At 40.3% G+C, this 18,565-nt stretch overlaps 1 protein-coding gene and 1 long non-coding RNA gene across 5 annotated transcripts in view; one reads left to right on the top strand and one right to left on the bottom strand.

The window, feature by feature from the left end:
* LOC117214383 overlaps nt 1–18,565 on the bottom strand; it is a 127,021-nt gene that overhangs the window by 5,023 nt on the left and 103,433 nt on the right. For all 4 annotated transcript variants that reach the window (XR_004488846.1, XR_004488845.1, XM_033460479.1 and 1 more), the window contains 2 exons: nt 1,709–1,914; nt 610–745 (listed from right to left, as the gene is read on the bottom strand). Coding sequence is in view for 2 of the 4 variants with exons in the window: in XM_033460478.1 (XP_033316369.1) it covers nt 610–745; nt 1,709–1,914 (342 nt within the window). In the remaining 2 variants the exon portion in view is untranslated. The remainder of the gene's footprint in view (nt 1–609; nt 746–1,708; nt 1,915–18,565) is intronic.
* Nucleotides 220–950, top strand: LOC117214406. The gene is made up of 2 exons (XR_004488859.1): nt 220–322; nt 453–950. It is a non-coding gene; the product is annotated as an uncharacterized LOC117214406 (long non-coding RNA).

Raw genomic sequence — 18,565 nt, 5'->3', positions numbered from 1 at the left:
TCGGAGATACTTAAATTCTTAGAAAAGTAAGGTTATGTAAAGGTACGTGTTTATGTAATTTTACGAAATTACAAGCCAAGTAAGTAAATAGAATTAATATCAAATCTCAAAATGTTTGCAAGAATGAGATATTCGTATAATATTAAAAAATTATCAGAAAATTAAAAGAAAATTAAAAATAGTTTCAGGCGATGAGATGATAAGGAGGAAAAATAGCCCTACACAGGGTATGCTATTTTACTACAAAGTTATTTACCTCATTCTTTATTGCAAAAAATAAAAGTCAACAAATTTTGTATCTAACGTTTCGTTTTTCACGATGGTAAGTATAAAATCAAGATGAAAATTATAGAAAAATAGTTAACAAATATTATGTTTATATATAAATCCTGCAAAAACAAAGAAGAGGAAGAAGCTACGCAGGTTAAAATTAACTTATTTTTTTTTTATAGTAAATGGGATGGAACTAATAGTGAATCTACGTGGACCTGTCATGCTAGAGGGAAGCAGAAAGGACGTTTGGTATTTTTGTTAGGACGTAAAAAACGTTTGCCGTGTGGTGGCGATGGGGAAGATCAACTGATGCAACGATCTGTAAACGTTTCTTACCCACTACCAGCATGTCCGAGTGATCGGAGACCGTTTGGAAGGATGGCGCCTCGGCTGACACCTCGCATCTGTATCTTCCGGTGCTCATTAGGTTCACGGAATAGAGAACGACCGATCTCTCGGTCGAATTGTGAATCTGAAAAACGACAATGATTCTCCCTGTAGCGCTATGGGCCAATTAACCCAATGCAATTGACCCCTGTACTATTCCTCGAATTAACTATCATGATTCCAGCGGTTTTCATAGCGAATTCTTGCCATCAACATTCTTCTGTGAGAGTTTATGAGGCTACCAGAAGCAAATGCTCAACATGTATTGAAATAACATTTTTTGTGATTGAGATATCCGGAGTTTACCGATTACAATATTTAATCCTTTGCACTCTGGCCATAATTTTCGTTCCTTTATTTGTTCTTTGGTACAACGTGAAGATGAAACTTCGAGGAAACATATATTTTAAAAAGAGCTTGAAGCTTTAGTAATTTCGTGCTATATAATCACCGAGTTTCTGTTCGAGTTCCCTCAGAGGGAACATCCGAGTGCAAAATGTTTATAAGCGAAACAGGTCTCTTCTATCTAGGCCTTGCTATTTTAATTATTCGTAGAAACAATTGCATAAATATCTATTTATCAATCATGCAAAAAAGAGCAGATTTTCTACGACCTAACAACTATTCAACCCTACAAAATGTTAAGGATCTCTAAAAAGAAATTCCTGAAATCCCTAGGATACTCAAAATAAAAAAGGTGAACAATATCGACGATGGCATATTACTAAACACCAAAGGCTAAAAGCAAGCTGCTAGCTGATAAAAAATTCGCAGACCCTAATTTCTCTTGTAAGAGAAAGATACGTAGCCCAAGGGAACAGGTGCAGTCTCGTGAAACAGCTGGACACTGTTCCCGACCGAATTTCGTTGGCCGTACATGGTGCAGGCCCGAAGAGAAATTCGTAGGCCGGAAATGAGCGAGATTGAATAGAAACGCAGGCGACAGAACGCGATAAAAATGAGAAGCGATGCGCTTTAAATAGAATAAGCTAGGCGAGGGGTGCATTGGCACGAGACGCGGTAAAAATCAATACAACGTGATTCTTACGTTCGCCGTGACACCTGGCAGCTGAAAGACGAGCACAGGCGGCATGTTCTGCGGCACGTATCGGTAGAACTCGTTCCCGTCTTTGTACCATTTTACCGAGTATAACGTCTCACCGTCCAGGTTAAAGTTGCACTCCAACTTGATGTTCTGACCACGGACCACATGCTGGGGGACCACCAGCTCCAGCATCCTCAACGCTACCGTGCCTGGCAACACAAATTGATGCTAGTTAGCAGACTGTGAATGTTTATGCAAATTATTATTAATTTTTAAAAAGTAACGAGACAGATTTCGACTTTTGGGAATGAGCAACATCGTATGAATGTCGCGATGCTAATTTCACACGTAATACAGTTCTCCCTTGATCTTATTAACGGGCTATGAGAGCTCTTCACCGAGCCATTAAGTTCTTTATACATGCGGTTCGCCATTCGCTGACCCTCCAAAACTCCACCCTTGCTTTTCCTGCCTCTTACGAGATTCGATTTGTACCTAATATTCATGCGGTCTCGAATTATGAGAGCGTTTTTGTCAGAGACATTCGTGAAGCGTAAAACTAGGGGTGTTAATAATACTGGAAGGACCAGTTTATTTTTATATATTCACATCGTTCGAAATTGCGCGTTTGAAGCGTCTCAATATTAAAACTACCGTCCAGTACCGAACAAATTATTTGATTAGTCGATTCTTCTGTCTAAACTGTGATTGATAATGTTGCAGAAAAAAACATTTGAGATGCGATAGTAGTCGGCGATAGTGCTGATGCTGGTTGTAGATGTCGCTAGTGGAGTACTGCTGCTTTCTTCTCATTAAGATGTCACGGAAGAAAAATCGGACTACGGGCACCGGGATTTGAACCCGAGTCTCGAACGTTTGTAACCAAAGACGCTAACCATTGCGCTATTGTCGTCCGGTCAAAGCTGTTGTCAAGTGCCGCTACACATTTACATGTGAGAATATAGATTTCTATTCGACGTCCAGATAAAATTTCATTGTATAATCTCTCCGAAGCGAAGGTGTCAGATTTCATGGTTTCTGCACCTACAAACACACACACCTACGAGGCTGTGACTGCCCAAATACTGTTTTACTTCAGTGGCGATACTCGGCAAGTTGCGCAACTAGTTGCAAGTGGGCAAGAGACCTAACAAATTCTCGTAGATTGGAAGGGGAAAACTGCAGCGTGACAGCGATAGTCGTATGAATCGTTCAACGTTGGGAACGTGAAGCCATTCTCACGCGTGTTTGCTCACTGTTCCCAGCAACGCTAGAACAATTCCATCGAATTGCCTTTTAACCTTCCACTGATACCGATGAAACGTCGCGTTTTTCCGCGCTCGCGTTCTCCACGCGATCGTCCGTGTTACATAGCACGCGAACCTCTTCCCAAAATCATTTCTTCACTCGTACTTGCTTATCGAAATTAATTATCAAAAATAAATACCAAGTTAAGTACAATTATATATTATAATTTAATATATAATAAATGTATAATAATTATTATATAATAAGTACAATTGTTATACGTTTGCATGGTAGGCGAATTGCTCAATTTTTCTAAATTTTTCAGGTTTATGAAAAACGGCGTGAAGCGCTTAAAGTCGTATATCACGAGAAAGCTTGATTTTTCGACGCAAGTGTCAATATCTTGTCGCCAATAAAAATTAGGACGTTCGAGAAATACTGTGACGAACTTGCACTATAAAAATAGAAACGTTACGAGGAATATAATTTCCTCAGGAAATTCGACAATAAATTTGTAATTATTTGAACCGGTAATTAAAGTACGCGAATGGTAATTACTATTATATTATATACCTTAGCTTCTAGAATTTATGTTACTTGATTCACGTGGAATAAATTATCGATCCGTCTGTTTTGATATTTTGAATCAATTTCGTATATTAATAATTTACCAACGTATGAATAATCGCTTGTTCCCAGAGGAAATTTCGGAAAATGAGAAAATATCTTGCAAATTAATTGTAAACGTTGATAGAAAATATTCTAAAACAATATGCTCGTTGAATATACGTTCAATATCTTCGCATTAACGTTACATGAGGTTAAAAAGGTCGTTATTTTTTTCGAAGACCTAGCATGCCCTTAAAAATAACAACCTTCTCGTCAGAAACAAAGAAATTAACATTGTCACATTTATTTATTCATGTAATACTTAAATCTATAATATTTCATAAGTCTTAAGTCGTCATTCTTTTTGCAGGGAATAATTTAAGTTCCAAAAAATTTTTCAAGCGTGTAATTCAGTAAATTCGTAAGTAAATTTTTAAATGATTTAATTTAGAAAATTTGTTTTACCATGAAAATATTTATGGTCGTAGATTTTCGCGAGACACGAGCTATTACAATTAGATAATCCACGTACAAACCAGTTTGGATATCAATTTATATAGTTCGTGGACTCGTTGTTAGTCAGTCTTTCTGCGAGAGGAAGAGAAGAGGGGGAGGGGGAGAGAGATAGTTTTCCAGAAATTACAACAGAAATAAAAGAATAAAGAACCGTTCCTGTCGTTTATCTCGTGGCACGCTTCGATTTCATTTTCCTCGACTTTTTTAGCCCCATTACTTTTAAACGCGACTGGCATTAACTGCGAAATCGGCCGACATTAAGGGCATACTCTGCAACAAAGAGAATTATCTCCTCTCGCAGCAAGAGAAAGAATCATTGTTAGGTGTTCCAGAACAGAGAAAAAGGGGGAATCTCGACGTCTGCGTAAATGCAAGACACTTTAATCTAAAGCCGAGTCCGTCAACTTTCTCTCTTTTCTTTCTACGACTGTTATTCTTCAACAATTTCTGCTCGAGGATTCTCCAATTCGCAAAGCGTATAATTATTGCTTTTACTTTGTAACGGAGAAAAATTTCATCGGAATGGATTTCGAACACTTTCCTTTGATTCCGTCGATAAGATAGTATACCGTCATTAGCGAGCACAATTCAACAACCTTAAAATGCCAAAGGGCACTAAGAACCATCGAAAAATTGTTAAAATTAAATTGGAATACTCTTTAATTACGTTAGCCACTTTACCGATTGTTGGTACTAAAAAAAACGATAATTTTCTAAAAAGTCCAAACAAATCGCATTAATTGCTTTTTAATACACGTTCAACGATATTCTCAATATCTAAGATATCCACAAGACAAAGAATACACCTTTCGTCTTTCTCATGGTTCTTTATTTCCGTCTTCAAAGGCCTAAACAAAGGTTACGAGGGAAGAAAGGACAAAGAAAGGATGACACGAGACTACGCGAAGGAAAAGAGTGGCATTCTCTGAAGATAAGGCAGCACACCGTGGTATCTGGTCCGGAAAAGTCGCGTGGACGGAAGAGAAAAAGTCTTGTTCCTCTGATTGTCGAGGGCCGTGATTCACAATTGCAAAAACCGATCCAATTATTCCACGAATGCCCGGGACGGGCTGCATTTATCGGTCCCGTTGATGCAGCGACCCAAGCGCCACGTAACGATTAAATTCGGTAACAAACGCAATTCTTTCTGTGATCAAACAGAAGAACTTCAATACGACATAGCTGAAAATACGAAACAAGACGAAAGGGAGATTTTACTATCTCAACGTGCGTTGTCCTCGTTTCCTCTTCTTTCACGCTCCACATAAATGGCCAAAGAATTCAACGAATGTCTCGTTGTTTTTCATCGGTCTTATTAGGATATCAAATTGCTTAGACGATTACAGCAACAATTAGGGAAATTCTGACAGGAAATTCCCCAGAATGTAAGGATGATTGTGAACTAGGCGCTACTGAACAGGCGACTAGATGTTTATGCATTCATAGGGATAACAACAAACTGTCTAAAGTATAAATCACTATATCTGCTAAATCGCTAAATCGCGTGCCAAACGAACCAATCAATCTCCTAGACACAAAAATTCCTCCACCCTAAATCTTTTACCAACCTATCAATAAAAAGTCGAATCTGTCAACCATGGTAGCCCCAAGAAAGCATCACACAACGAACTTTGAACGATCGACTAGAAACGCGGATATGACCGAGTTCCCGGGGTTTGTCCGGTGCTTTCAGTCTGGACCGTATTTAAAATCCCTAGGGACGTGTTCCTCGCGGGCGCTCCCCTTACAGCAAATATTTTCCCATCGGCCTGGAAGTCGCTTGTTACCTTGTCCAGTGGCTTCTTTTCGATTGACAAAGGGTTGCCTTTCGTTTGAATCCAGGGTTGAACGAGGGTGTGACTGTCGAAGAAAAGGGGGAGTGGGGGGAAAAAAAGAAGAGAAATCACGCGGTAGTGGCTACGCGTGGCTGTTGTCCGAGGAAGATAGCGGACGCGAGTGGTTATTAAAGGAGGCAGAAAGGGAGAGGACGATAAGAAAGAAGGGCAGGGTGGTCGTGAATGGCGATGTAAATGGCGTAGCGTCGCCAGTGAAAGGGAAAAGGGAAGAAAACCGTGATAAGTGTGAAGACGACGGAGGAGAGAATGAAAGAGAGATAAGAAGGTTCGATAACGAGCGGGAGAGTGAAAAGGGTGGGGGGAGGGAGAGGCAGGGGGTGGGGAGAAAAAAAGGAAAGTCGGCTACTGGGAGTAGAAAAGATACGGAACTGTAAAAACATTAGACGTTTCTTTGACGCCCGTCACTGTGTGCCACCAACGACGCCATTATTTCACTCTTGTATTTCCTTTCGTTCGAACCTTCGTTTGCCTCCTTTTGCTCGTCGCGTATTATAACTCTGAATTGCTTCTGAGAATAGATGAAATAACTAAAGGCCATACATATATGAATTTTAAAGATCATAGTTTTACGGGTAAAACCCATTTTTTCTTAAATATTTGTTTAACACAAAACCGTGTATTTCCAAAGAAATTCCCATTTCTTCATAACTTTCCAAGTTTTATTTTTACTTTTACTGTTTAAATACTTGGCTAAAGCATCACTTGAGTAGTGAATTAAATACTACAATAAGTACCTGGGAATTTTTTCAGATTTCCAAAGCCCAACACGATAAGAAATCAGGCCAGGGACTGAAAGACCCATGATGCTGATCCTGTTAATGAAAAAAAAGAAACTATATTGCCGACGGAGGGTTAAAAAGATTGCACTTGTGCGAGATTAAAAATATCCTGTGTTCTACGTGGGAAATAAAATTTCTATCAGATATACACAGTAACAAGTAACTATATTTGAAAAATATTCGACGCAAAAGCGAATAAAGAATACGATACGTGTCCATCATCTTCCAACGTTGCATACAATTATCAAAACTTCTCGAATTCCCGTTTTTTGGCAAAGTCATTACTTTGCGAATGGCCGAGAACGCCTACTCGAGTGCAATAATTTCGACGCTAAACTCCGTCAGTGGCTACGTGCTACGTGTCGCATAAACGTCACTTTCTAACCGAAAAATTCCTTTGTCAACAGTTTCTCGGTCGACTCCTTATCGAAGAATCAATCTCGCGTCCAAGTGTTCCCGTGTAAGCAAGAGGAAGGGTTCTCCGGTTTCACTTCGACTCACACCACCGCGGCACACGCTGTTGCCGCTCTCACGTCCCTCTGCCTGTACTAAACCAAAGAAGAAGTCGAAACCAAATCGTCGTACGCTCGCCTGAAAGGTTCCTAGTCCTTTAGGAGTCGAGGTTGATCGATCGTTTCGATTAGAAGAAAAAGAAAAAAAAAGAAGAAGAGAAGATAAAGAAGAAAAGAAAGAAAAAATGAAGAGGAAGAAGGGTGAGGTGAAATAACGAGTACCGGCTGAGAACGTCGCGAAATATGATTCATTCCTGTTCCGTTACCAATGATAACTCATGCATATTGAACGGCAGGGGGTCTGATTTGTTCTGTGAGTCAGTCATTGCACGCGTCGCGGCGCCTGCACCGTGTCACGCCGTCGCTCCAGGCTCGTGTATTGGTATACCAGGAACGGGGATGAATAAGGGCGCGCAGGGTCGCTTTTATCGAGCCTGGATCGCCTGAGCACTTTAACTTTCAAACAGAAAGAGAGAGAGAGAGAGAGAGAGAGAGAATCGGTGCGCCTCCGACGTCGTCGTTAATTAGGTCGGCGACGACGTACCTCCTTACCTAACCTTCGATATTATTCCAACGAACGCGAAGCAATTCCGATTTGCCTGATAAACGGTGAACATTGGCCGGAGCCTGGGCAAAATTCTCCTAATTACGCGTCCGACCGAGCCTATTCTACCTGTGGTTCGGATCGATTCTGATTGATCCTTAAACCGATAGGTTGCACCGTACGTACAGTGTAGTGTCGGTTATCCGAGTCCCGTTTAACCGAACTTCCGTATTATCCGAAGTGCCTCGAACTTTACCGTAGCTTTGTTCTTTCTTTGCTTTTTTTTCTTTTTTTCCCCCCACTTTTTTGTTCCAAATTTTAACACGAAAAGTATGAAAGCATAAATACAGTCGGGTATCGTGAAAGCGATTAAATCAAACTTTCAACCGATTGAATAATCAATTAAACCCAAATACACGATTATGTTATTAAAATGTTTTTTTACAAGTTTATTGTACGGTTCGTGGAAGCTAACAAAGTTCTCCGCATTATCCGAGGTAGGTACGGTCCATATCACTTCGGATAATAATCGAGCTTCTTCTCTACACGTGGATGATTTTCTCGATGGTCTATTACTGCCCTCGTTGCTCCCTCGTTTTGGCCTCTGTTAATGAAATAAACTCGGCTCCAGAAGATTCTGGAAATCCTCTCGACTATCGGATTTGATCATGTGGATTTTGGCTCCGGCTGTTTGACTTGGGTTTTGGCACGGGTGGGGTCCGTGAGCGGAGTGTTGGAATCTTTGCTCGAAGTCATTATATCAGGCAGAAGGCGAAGAAGGGCTTCTTCTTGCAAGCCCTGTTACACTTCTACGTCCTCAAATTCATTTACACAGCGGTTAACGAAACTTGAAATCCCTAATTTATACGCTCGAGACCAAGAACTTAGTCGTTTTTGCACTTAGGACATTTCAGAGATCTACTTTATCTGCCAATTATTGGACTGAAATTGAAATTAAGCAAAAAATGAACCAGTCATTTTATGGAAAAATAAATTACAGTTCTAGAAAACATTAAAAGTGCTAAAATTAAAGAGTTCTGATCTTTTTGTTGGAAAATATTCCACGTACCAATGAAATATGCAAATAAAATAGAAAAATGCAAGTGTCGATAAACGTTAGTTATTTGTCTCTTGACCCTTTGTCCATATGATCCATCTAAACGAATGGAACCCTGAGTTTTCTCTGCAACTAAGACGTGCCACTTACGGACTTTCTTCCAGATACATTTTTCTTTGCGAGTGAATTTTTGGAGAATTTTTAACCGGCAGAATGGTGGAAGAGGAAGCTTGCTTGAAGCAACTGACTTGTTCCGCTTTATTACCTTCATTGTTCGGGTCTCTGTTGGTAAAACAAACGCCGAATAGCGCGAATAATCCATTTCAGCTTGCACGAGGCCAGACCTGCTCTCTGGGCTTCTCGTGTGGATTTTGCTTTTTGCTGTTTGACTAGTCGCAGAGGACTTTTTCCATGGTAAATCTGGCGCACGAGAGCGAACATTGGAATCTTTGCTGGCAGTCATTAAATCAAGAGAGCACCGTGTAACACGAGTTCCTCCATCAAATGAGACAGGACTAACAGTTCCTGCGACTCCTGTTACGTTTCTGATTACCCAAATTCGTCCGCACAGTGGTTAACGAAACGCAGAATCTCTCGTTAATCGCGTAGAATTAATCTTGCAAGTAGATACAAAGACTAAGCGAAGCCAGCAAGAGAAAGAGACGGAGAGAGAAAGTTAGCTATCCGTAGCTAGTAGTTTCCTTTGTCATGCAACATCAAAGGTCAAACTTGCAGTTGATGGAATCTGTGCTTGATGTGGCCTCCAAGGAATTGTCATCCCAAGTACCCCCCCCCCCAACCCTGCGTCTCTTTCACCTACCAGCCGTTCTGATTAAGCGAACCATTCTGTCGACCAAAGTCAAGGGGGCTAATTAATCCATCGAACGAACGCGATAAACGCGGAGATTCGGACTGTCGACCAGCGTGGCGCGTCTCTGTTACCACGGGACAAACCTTTCGGATTATACGCGGATACGAGCCACACGGGCGCCATCTTAATCCAGGCTGGAGGCCTTTAAAGCGATCAGACACGGGTGGCACGTATCGAACGAGAGAAAAAAAAAGAAAGAGCGAGAGAAAAAGACGAGAAATCCGCGTGGACAATTGGATCTCTCCAGGATCGTGTCTCCCCAGAGGAAGCCCTGCTCTTTCGTCGAAGGGTCGGTGAAACGAGAAATGAAACGCGGCCCATGCACAGAATAGGGAAGCTGGAGAGAGAGAGAGAGAGAGAGAGAGAGAGAGAGAGAGAGAGAGAGAGAGAGAGAGAGAGAGAGAGAGAGAGAGAGAGTGTGTGTGTGTGTGTGTGTGCGTGTGTGTGAGAGAGAGAGAGAGAAAGAGAGAAAAAGAGTAGAAAGAGGGGAAAAAAGGAATCTCGCAGGTGTCATCGCGGTAACCCCATCGGTGTCTGGACAGTCGGTTAATTTCGTCGTGGTGTTGTTTTACGGAAATCGTACACGTACGTTCCATGAGCGAAGCCAACTAAATGCCAGCCAGCATCGGCTACCTGCTACCGTTTGGCCATTGCAAAGGGCAAACGGTGTCGTATGTCTTGAGTTACGAGATCGTGGCAATGAGAACCTTCGATGACAAAAGGAGACACGCGAGTGTTTACTGTCGGCGGTCTTCGACATCGTCTTACGTTTCCACATCGTGGCTAACAGCGGTATCAGGTTACTAAACGAGTTGTTTTTATCGTCGAAACGCTTCGGCTCGGTTCCATAAGGATGCGTCTTGTTTATGTTATTGGGTTGGCAACTAAGTGATTGCGGACAATATCATTTGGTGGTAATGACGAAATCCGCAATCACTTAGTTGCCATGCCAATACTATCGAATCTTCGATGGTCGACGAAACGAATGAAACGAATAGTCGTGGAGGACGGACGCTGTAAGTGACAGAATCGAATGGTTTTTATTGCCAACCCAATAACATCTTCGATAATCCGTAAGCATCGTCCAGCGTGTACCCACGCGGCTGAAAGTCTACAAAGTGAAAAGCTTGGTGACGACTGCGAGTCACAGACTGGGAGTGAGTGAATCGATCGAAGAGAAGAGGAGGGAGGTGTATCGATATCGGGGGAAACCATAAGTCGAGAGAGAAAACGAGAAGCTCCATCGGGTCTTTTTTACCCTCCAATTCGCCTCACGCGCCCTTTGGTCACGTGTGGCCGTGGAACAGGAAAGAGAAAGGAAGAAAGGAGACGTTTTAATAATAGTAATAAACGACACCAGAGATAGGGTGGGTCTCGGTTTCCTTCTTCGTTGCGAGATCGATGACCGTTTCGTGGGACATGGTAAATTTATGTGCGGCCATAGGGGAAACCGCTGGTGAACGTGCACTTTTCAAGCCAAATAAGCAGGTATGTGCTGCCGATAGAGGGAATGTGACGAGTTTATAAACTAATCCATCGAGTGGATCCCAAGGATTGGCTGTGTAAGATCTGATATAGTAATATCGAACGAATTTTATACGTTGACCAATCAAATTAGAATAATTGTTAGTTCCACATATAGTTGTACATATTTAGCAAGCTATTTTTATATTTTTTTTTTCTAGAAGTAACTGTACTTCTTAACACTTAGCCAACCGAATGGGGAGATCTTTTTTTTTACTATTATTATTATTTTACTATTGTTATTGTTTAGCTGAATTGTCCCCAGTTAATTGCGCCACTTTTTCTGCTTTTATAAAGTGCGGTATATAATGAAATACACCAATCTAGTGGTGTTAAAATTAATTAAAAAGTTACAATATCAGTTATGACTAAATAAAGTTATAACATAAACGATACTACACTGTAAAAAAATATTAAAATGCATTGTGAATTTGTAATTTCACGTTCAAGTCGTGTTATATATATTTATCATTGGACACTATACGAGTGGAAAGAACCAATGGCGATGTCAGTAGCAAACTTCCATCGTGTAAAAATACACACTTCGTTATCGTCATGTGAAATTTTTAGAAGCGGCCTGGTAATTATTATTTCGTTTCTACACTTTGTCCCGCTATCCAATTACTTCGCCTACTTAATCTCTGCTTCTCGATAATCTCACTACACGACTACACACAAAGGATCCTCGCTGTTCGTTCTAAAGCAAACGAATACAATAGAATTCACAACGAATCGATCGACTGTGACAATATCCTGAACAATGGCAAGGTCAAACTTGTCGCACGAGCTCTATCGATTCTTCGTTTATCTATCGGTGATCTAACTTGGATCGTGGTCGATTTAAAACACGGAACGAGAACAATTCCGTTGTACCGGTTGGCAACTAAGCGATTGTCATTACCACCTAATGATAAAATCCGCAATCACTTAGTTGCCAACCCAATAGAAGACACGTAAGCTCGAAGGGTAAAGTGTACGGAACCGTACGTTGGGGCACGCAGATTAGGCAGCAACGATTCCGCATACCGCGGCCTCGTTCTCCTGCAATAATTAACTCTTTAACTATGTAATTAGTTCTAGAGAGCAGCACGATACTCGATAACGCGTTACAACCACCGAGGCAACTTCCCTACCTCTATTAAAATAATATTTTCACCGATCTGTGTCAACCCCATCCTTTTGCTCGTTGCTCCAGCAACGACCAAGATCCCGCAGATTCGCATTCGAATCGTTTCCAAGCCGAAGGGCACGAGGTATTCGGGTTAACCGTCGCTTATCCCGCCACTGTTCCCAAGTGTCCTCTCATCAAACAGCTCGCAGCTGTTCAAAATTTGACAACGCTGATTTTTCAGATCGAAAATCTTCCGGTATGAAATTTTCCTCGGACCACGTTTCCCCGATAGGATTTCACCCAGAAGACGCAAGTTTTCGCGAAATCGACCAGACTGTTTCGAAGTTTTGGTCGCTGCCGTGAAGCGACGTTAGGCTACGTTGGTTGTAGGAATTTGTAAACGTAAAAAATTGATAGGATTCGACGACGCTGATAATTAGGTCGAAGGACGAACGACGCGAGTACCAAAACTGGTACTTCTCTTTCCGTCGGAAATCCTCGTTTCTATTGTTCGAATTATTTTGTAGGTTAGAAAGAAGAAGCTCGCGAACGATGACTCGAATTTCTTTTTTCTGTTAAATCTAATTGTTCTAATAGACAGATAATTGGCTATAAGGATATACATTGCTAGAAATTAGCGTAATAATAATTGCAAAAAGTAATTACGAACATTTATAAATTGCTCGATGATTCGCAAACCAGCAGTCTGTCATATTCGCTCAGCGTTGGACACGAAATTTGCAGAAATCTGCTCTCGTTAAATTTGTTAAAAAATTAACTAAAATTATCTATCTGCTATCGACTAATGTCCAAAGAATATAAAAGACGAATGAATATTCCATTCGGTATTCGAAACGACCATTAGACCATCTACTTCTGTTACGATGTATACGTACATTGGCGTAAAATGGAAGAGCGTTATGGCGGTTGTCGTGATAAAAGGGCAAGAAAACAGGGGTCTGCTCTTTTTTGCGGCTTCAGTTCGAATTCCATCGGGAAAGAACACGTTTTTTCACTTTTTTCTCTTTGTAGAATTTCTCGCTTCTGCCACCTAATATAGTTTAGCCTAACCTATACGAGGCGAATCGTACAACATAACCTCTTCCATTATTTTTGTTCTTAGCCAAGCGATCGATACGTTTTTTGCCACAAAATGATACGAGCCTGTCGACGAACCTCCACGCTGACGATTTCGTGTCCTTTCTTTTTATGTCCCTCTGTTAATATCGTAAGTGGGTTCCAGCGAAGTGTCTACAGTTTATGTTCGATATATCGGGTGTCCCGTTTGAAGTTTCGCACGCAGTTATCTTCCACGGAAGCTATAGGTCGTTTCAAAAAGTGTCTCGAACGAAACTTGACCTGTTTCGAGTGGAACGTCTTATGGTGGTTAGAAATCTCCTTTGGGCGACTGTGTTTCTCAGATTTCAGAGTGGTCTTTGTTTTATTTTTTATCCGTAACTGTATCTTTTTTACTTAGTTGTCTCGCGACGAGTTCATCGACCTACCGAGCAGAGTCGTGCAATACCGACCGAAATTAGTGCTGGCTTTTTACACTGGATGTTAATTAGCAACTTTATTTGAACGAACAAACGAATATAACAATTTCTTGTAACATATTTCGGAGCCATGTCGTTTATTTTATTGTTTTCGCTGTTCTGACACGTTAATCGTGTACTTTATATTGATAGTGCTATATCAGACTGTTAAAAGTTACTTTCTAGGGTTAATATTTTGTTCCTTAGTTAAGTAAGCGATTTTGTTCTATTATATAGTCTATTAAGTTTTGTTAGCAGTTTTGCAATTTTCTTTGTATATATATTATATATAACGTTCTACAACGTTCCCGCGTGTTTGTAGTATCGACTATCCAACCGTCGATCGGCACGATCGAAACCTTCTTTATCTGTAGGTTCAATCTGTTGGCGATTGAAATTAAATTAGATGTTCATTTAACCTCTCTTTTACCTTTCGCCAAGGAGAAACGTCTGAAATTTTAAAACAGAAAGAAGTAAAATGGGCAGAGGCGAACACGAATGCAGCTTTGAAGCTACTCGTCGAAAATAAAATGGCTCAGAGACGGCTGAACACCCGTCGGATGACCAAGAAAGTATTAATTATTTCACTTGCAATATATGTGAAAATAAAATTCGAATAAAAATCTGTATTTAGAAAAATCAACCAATTAAATAATTGACCGGTATTGGACGATAATTTTAAGCGGGACATTTCAAATGCGTAATTTCGTAAGACGTCCAAATATAAAGTAAATAACTTTTATCATCTTAATAATCTTTATTGATTCGTCGATGGACGAAGATCACGCAACTGGTCTTTCCAATATTAACACCCTTAGTTACGCTTCACGAATCTCCATGACAAAAGCGCTCTTATAATTCAAGACCGCATGAATATTAAGTAGTCCAAATCGAATCTCGTAATAGGCAGAAAAGCAAGGGTGAAGTTTCGGGAGGGGAGAGGGGGGGGGGTCAGCGAATGGCGAACTCGCTATATAGGAGCGTGGCACGAGGATCTCTAGAAATTCCGAAATCTCACTGTAGAGCACGTCCCATGTGTCGACGACCCTCGACGCGTTACGTGTCAGCTCGCAACACCCTTTATTACTCGTCACCGTTTAAGCGGTCGAAAGCACGCGACGTCTTCCCCGTTATTACCGCGAGACGTCGCAGGGAAAACTTTGGAACGCGCGAGAAATTGTATCGTCTCGTTGTGTCTGTCTCGTCGTTCGCCTCTTTCGAGTCGGAGAAAAATTGTCGTTCTTCTGGTGACTGGTTGCTTGTACAATTATATGAGATTTGTATAGGTTAGGTGTCGAACTGGTGGCGCCTCCTCCTCTTCGCGTGTTCGTTATTTTCACAACTCAATGTACCCCTCGTCGTGTGTCAAATTGGAATAATGGTAAAACGTCAATAAATAAAAGTATAAATAATTGATTTTGCTCTTTGTCATTCGCATACATTCACATTAATTTTCCTTCGGAAGTATCGGATTTCAATCGCACGTCAAAGTCGACAAGTTTCAGAAAAATTGCTCTATAAATAGCCGAATAACATAATCCTTTATCGGAAAAATCTGGCGTCGAATCGACACGAGAGACGAGTGAGACACACGTATATACAAGGTGGTTGGTAGCTGGTGGTACGAGCGGATAGGGGGTGATTCTAAGAGAAAAAAGAAGTCGAAAATATAGAATAAAAATTTTTCGTTCGAGGCTTTGTTTTCGAGGAAATCGACTTTGAATTTTCGCTCGGTACGCCTGCACTTTATCACGTCTCGTTATAACGGATCTCACTGTAGATCGTTGTCTCGATGGAAAAATTAAAAAAGAAAAAAAATTTTTTTTCTATATTTTCGACTTCTTTTTTCGCGTAGAATCACCCCCTTTCCGCTTGTACCGCCAATTACCAGCCACCCTGTATAATGGTTACTAGCTTGTTCATAGTGAGGTTAGGTTGGAGTTACGTATACTATATCTAGTAGTATAAGGGACTCATATCTTCATACGAGGGTCTTATATAGATGTGTGTATGTATATGTAGATGTAGCTAGCCTGCTCATGGTGGGGGAATCGGTTAACTGAGAGTAGGACTGACAGTCAGACTCCTGAATAAGCTCGACGCTTCTGGATAATCAGTGATTCGGTAGAAATTATCTGGTTGGATCACATTTTTAAACGTATTTTGGAACACGCAAGATCTATGTTAGAACTATTTTAATCTAGCTTCGACAGATTACTGCTGGAAAGTGTCAGGACATTTATTTAATTTTAGCTAGATGTACCTTTATTTCCAGAATTATGGACCAACTAATCCGCTATGACAATATATACATTGTTGAACATTTTGGAATAACAATTAGGTTCTAATATAGATCAGATATCGATCCGACCCAAAGTTAGTTTCTATAGATTTCAGAGCAACACAGACTTAAAGCAGACCTAACTGAAGATCCAGCTGAGATTCTATGTAGATATAATTCAGATCTGACAGCATATATACTTAGCTCTGTCTTGAAAATTCTAACGTGGATTTAATATAAATTTACCATAAATAACAGACTCACTATATAAATAGATATAATTTAAAGTCAAATCTAATATAAACTCGGTACAGGTTTATCCCAAACTTGAGTCTCTAACTTAGAGACTTACGCTAATAGGCGACTAATACAAAGCTAGTCATGAGTCAGATATAATTCAGACCAAATGGAACTCTAATTCGAACTTAACTCAAGCCTAGTACAGCTTTACACTATAATTTCGTGTCCGGAATAAACACGGCATAGCTTAACACTCTAACGTGGTCTCTAACGTAAACCTAACATCCCATAAACCATAAGTCTACCACTGTAACCCAGACCTAACATTGTGATTCAGACCTAATCTAGATCAAACATCGTAACTTGACCATTGAACAAACTCTAGATTCTAATCCGCGTCAATGTAAGTTACCTCGAGTTAAAACAAGACCTAATGCTACGAGACAGTGAAGTGGGCTAAGATTATTCGGTGGAACCGTCGGAAGAACTATTTCGATCGGTCGTGTACGATATTAAATGGTGGCTTCGTACCCGCAGCATTTATTATTCCGTGATTTTTATCGGTGTATAAATGACTCACTCGATACTTCCTAGCCGGGAAGGAGGAAAAAAAGGAGCGTGACTCAGCCGTGGCTCGTTTTTCCCCGCCCTGGCAATTCGGTCAGCCCTCCGGCGTTCCGCTAAAACGATAATAACGCCCAGTAAAAACGGCAATACCGATCGAGTATCGGTGGACCTATATCCGATTAGGTGTTCCGAGACGAAGTGCGTGAAACGACCGCTAGAAACGTCCAGTGGATCACGTTGCACTATCTCATAAACTAGATAAAGCATAGATATACAATTCTTTTTGTTCTTGTCCCATGGTTTCTAGGGATTTCGCAGTTTTTTTTCTACCAAGAGAAGTTTTTACAGGAATGTAGAAATTTGTTACCGAGAAATATTTTTATGGGGTTTCAGAATTTCTACGTCATTTCAACTTCGTTTTCTTCCGCTTTTCCTACCAAGAAATTATTTATGAAACATAAGGTTTCTTTTTTGAAGGTACGAGACCGCACACAGGTTTTGCGAATTTTTCATGTATTCCATACTTCCAATTTTTGTTTCACCCCAATCCTCCCTTTCTTTTCGGGTCGATTTGAATCCCAATACGAACGTTACCGCAGAATGGAATAAAATTTTTATATCGAGGCAGATTACTGAATTATAAACGTGCCGATATGCTAAAATATTCTTGAAATAAATATTGTAAATGTCATGTTATATGGAATATTAAATGTTACGAATAATTTATCAGAGAATCAGTACATGACGATCGAAAATCAGGTAAATCAATATTCATCAACGAAGAATAATTACGATTCCTATAAAAATTCCCTCCATAATAGGAAGCATAAATAATCTGTATAAATATTACCGTGCAAACACATTCGACGATTCATATATTCGAAAATTTCGCCAGAACCGTTCGGATATTTTTCAATAATTTACAAATCCGTTTCATCTTTGCTTTAAACACGTTGTTCGTGTAAAATCCCATAAAAGGCATTAAACGCAAGCTTCTTATCCAACTTACTAACATAGTCGTACCTAATTTACCAGATTCGAACCCGAGTCGGTCAATGTAGAAGCCTACTTTTGCAACGTACTAAGCTCCATTAACGATATATATATATATCAAACTCAAAGTATAGCGAAAACAGATTGGGGTAACAGATTTATCCGGCAGATTGGACAATTGTCGCGTGTTTGAATATGAATAAATATGGAAAATAGACTTAAGTCGTTTAAAGCCAGTTCGATCAATTTTCTTTTTCCCCTTCGATCCTTTCTTTTCCTCTATTTTTATTTAATTCCACAACGAATCTTGTTCTCTTTTTCTCACGGATTTCGCGTCCCTCTTTTACATTGGTCTGATATCGAATCACGCTGCCCATAAATTCCCCCGGCATTATTTAATTAAAGCCCTTGCCGCTGTGTAATTTATATATTTATGCTCGGTGCTTTTATTTAAGGGATCTTATTTATTGGGCCACGAGCTTGTAGGCTGGGAAAATTATCGATATTTTTTCATCCCACCCCTCCACCTTCACCTCTTGGTCTTTCGATTTTCGGTCGTTAAACGCTCGCCAATGTTATCCAATTGGGAACAGTCGTAACTGCGTAGAGTTTTCGAA

This window comes from Bombus bifarius, unplaced genomic scaffold (assembly GCF_011952205.1).
Source record: "Bombus bifarius isolate JDL3187 unplaced genomic scaffold, Bbif_JDL3187 scf7180000009200, whole genome shotgun sequence".
Lineage (NCBI taxonomy): Eukaryota > Metazoa > Arthropoda > Insecta > Hymenoptera > Apidae > Bombus > Bombus bifarius.
The sequence above is the reverse complement of the archived record's forward strand: the minus strand, read 5'-3'. Positions and strand labels throughout refer to the sequence as shown.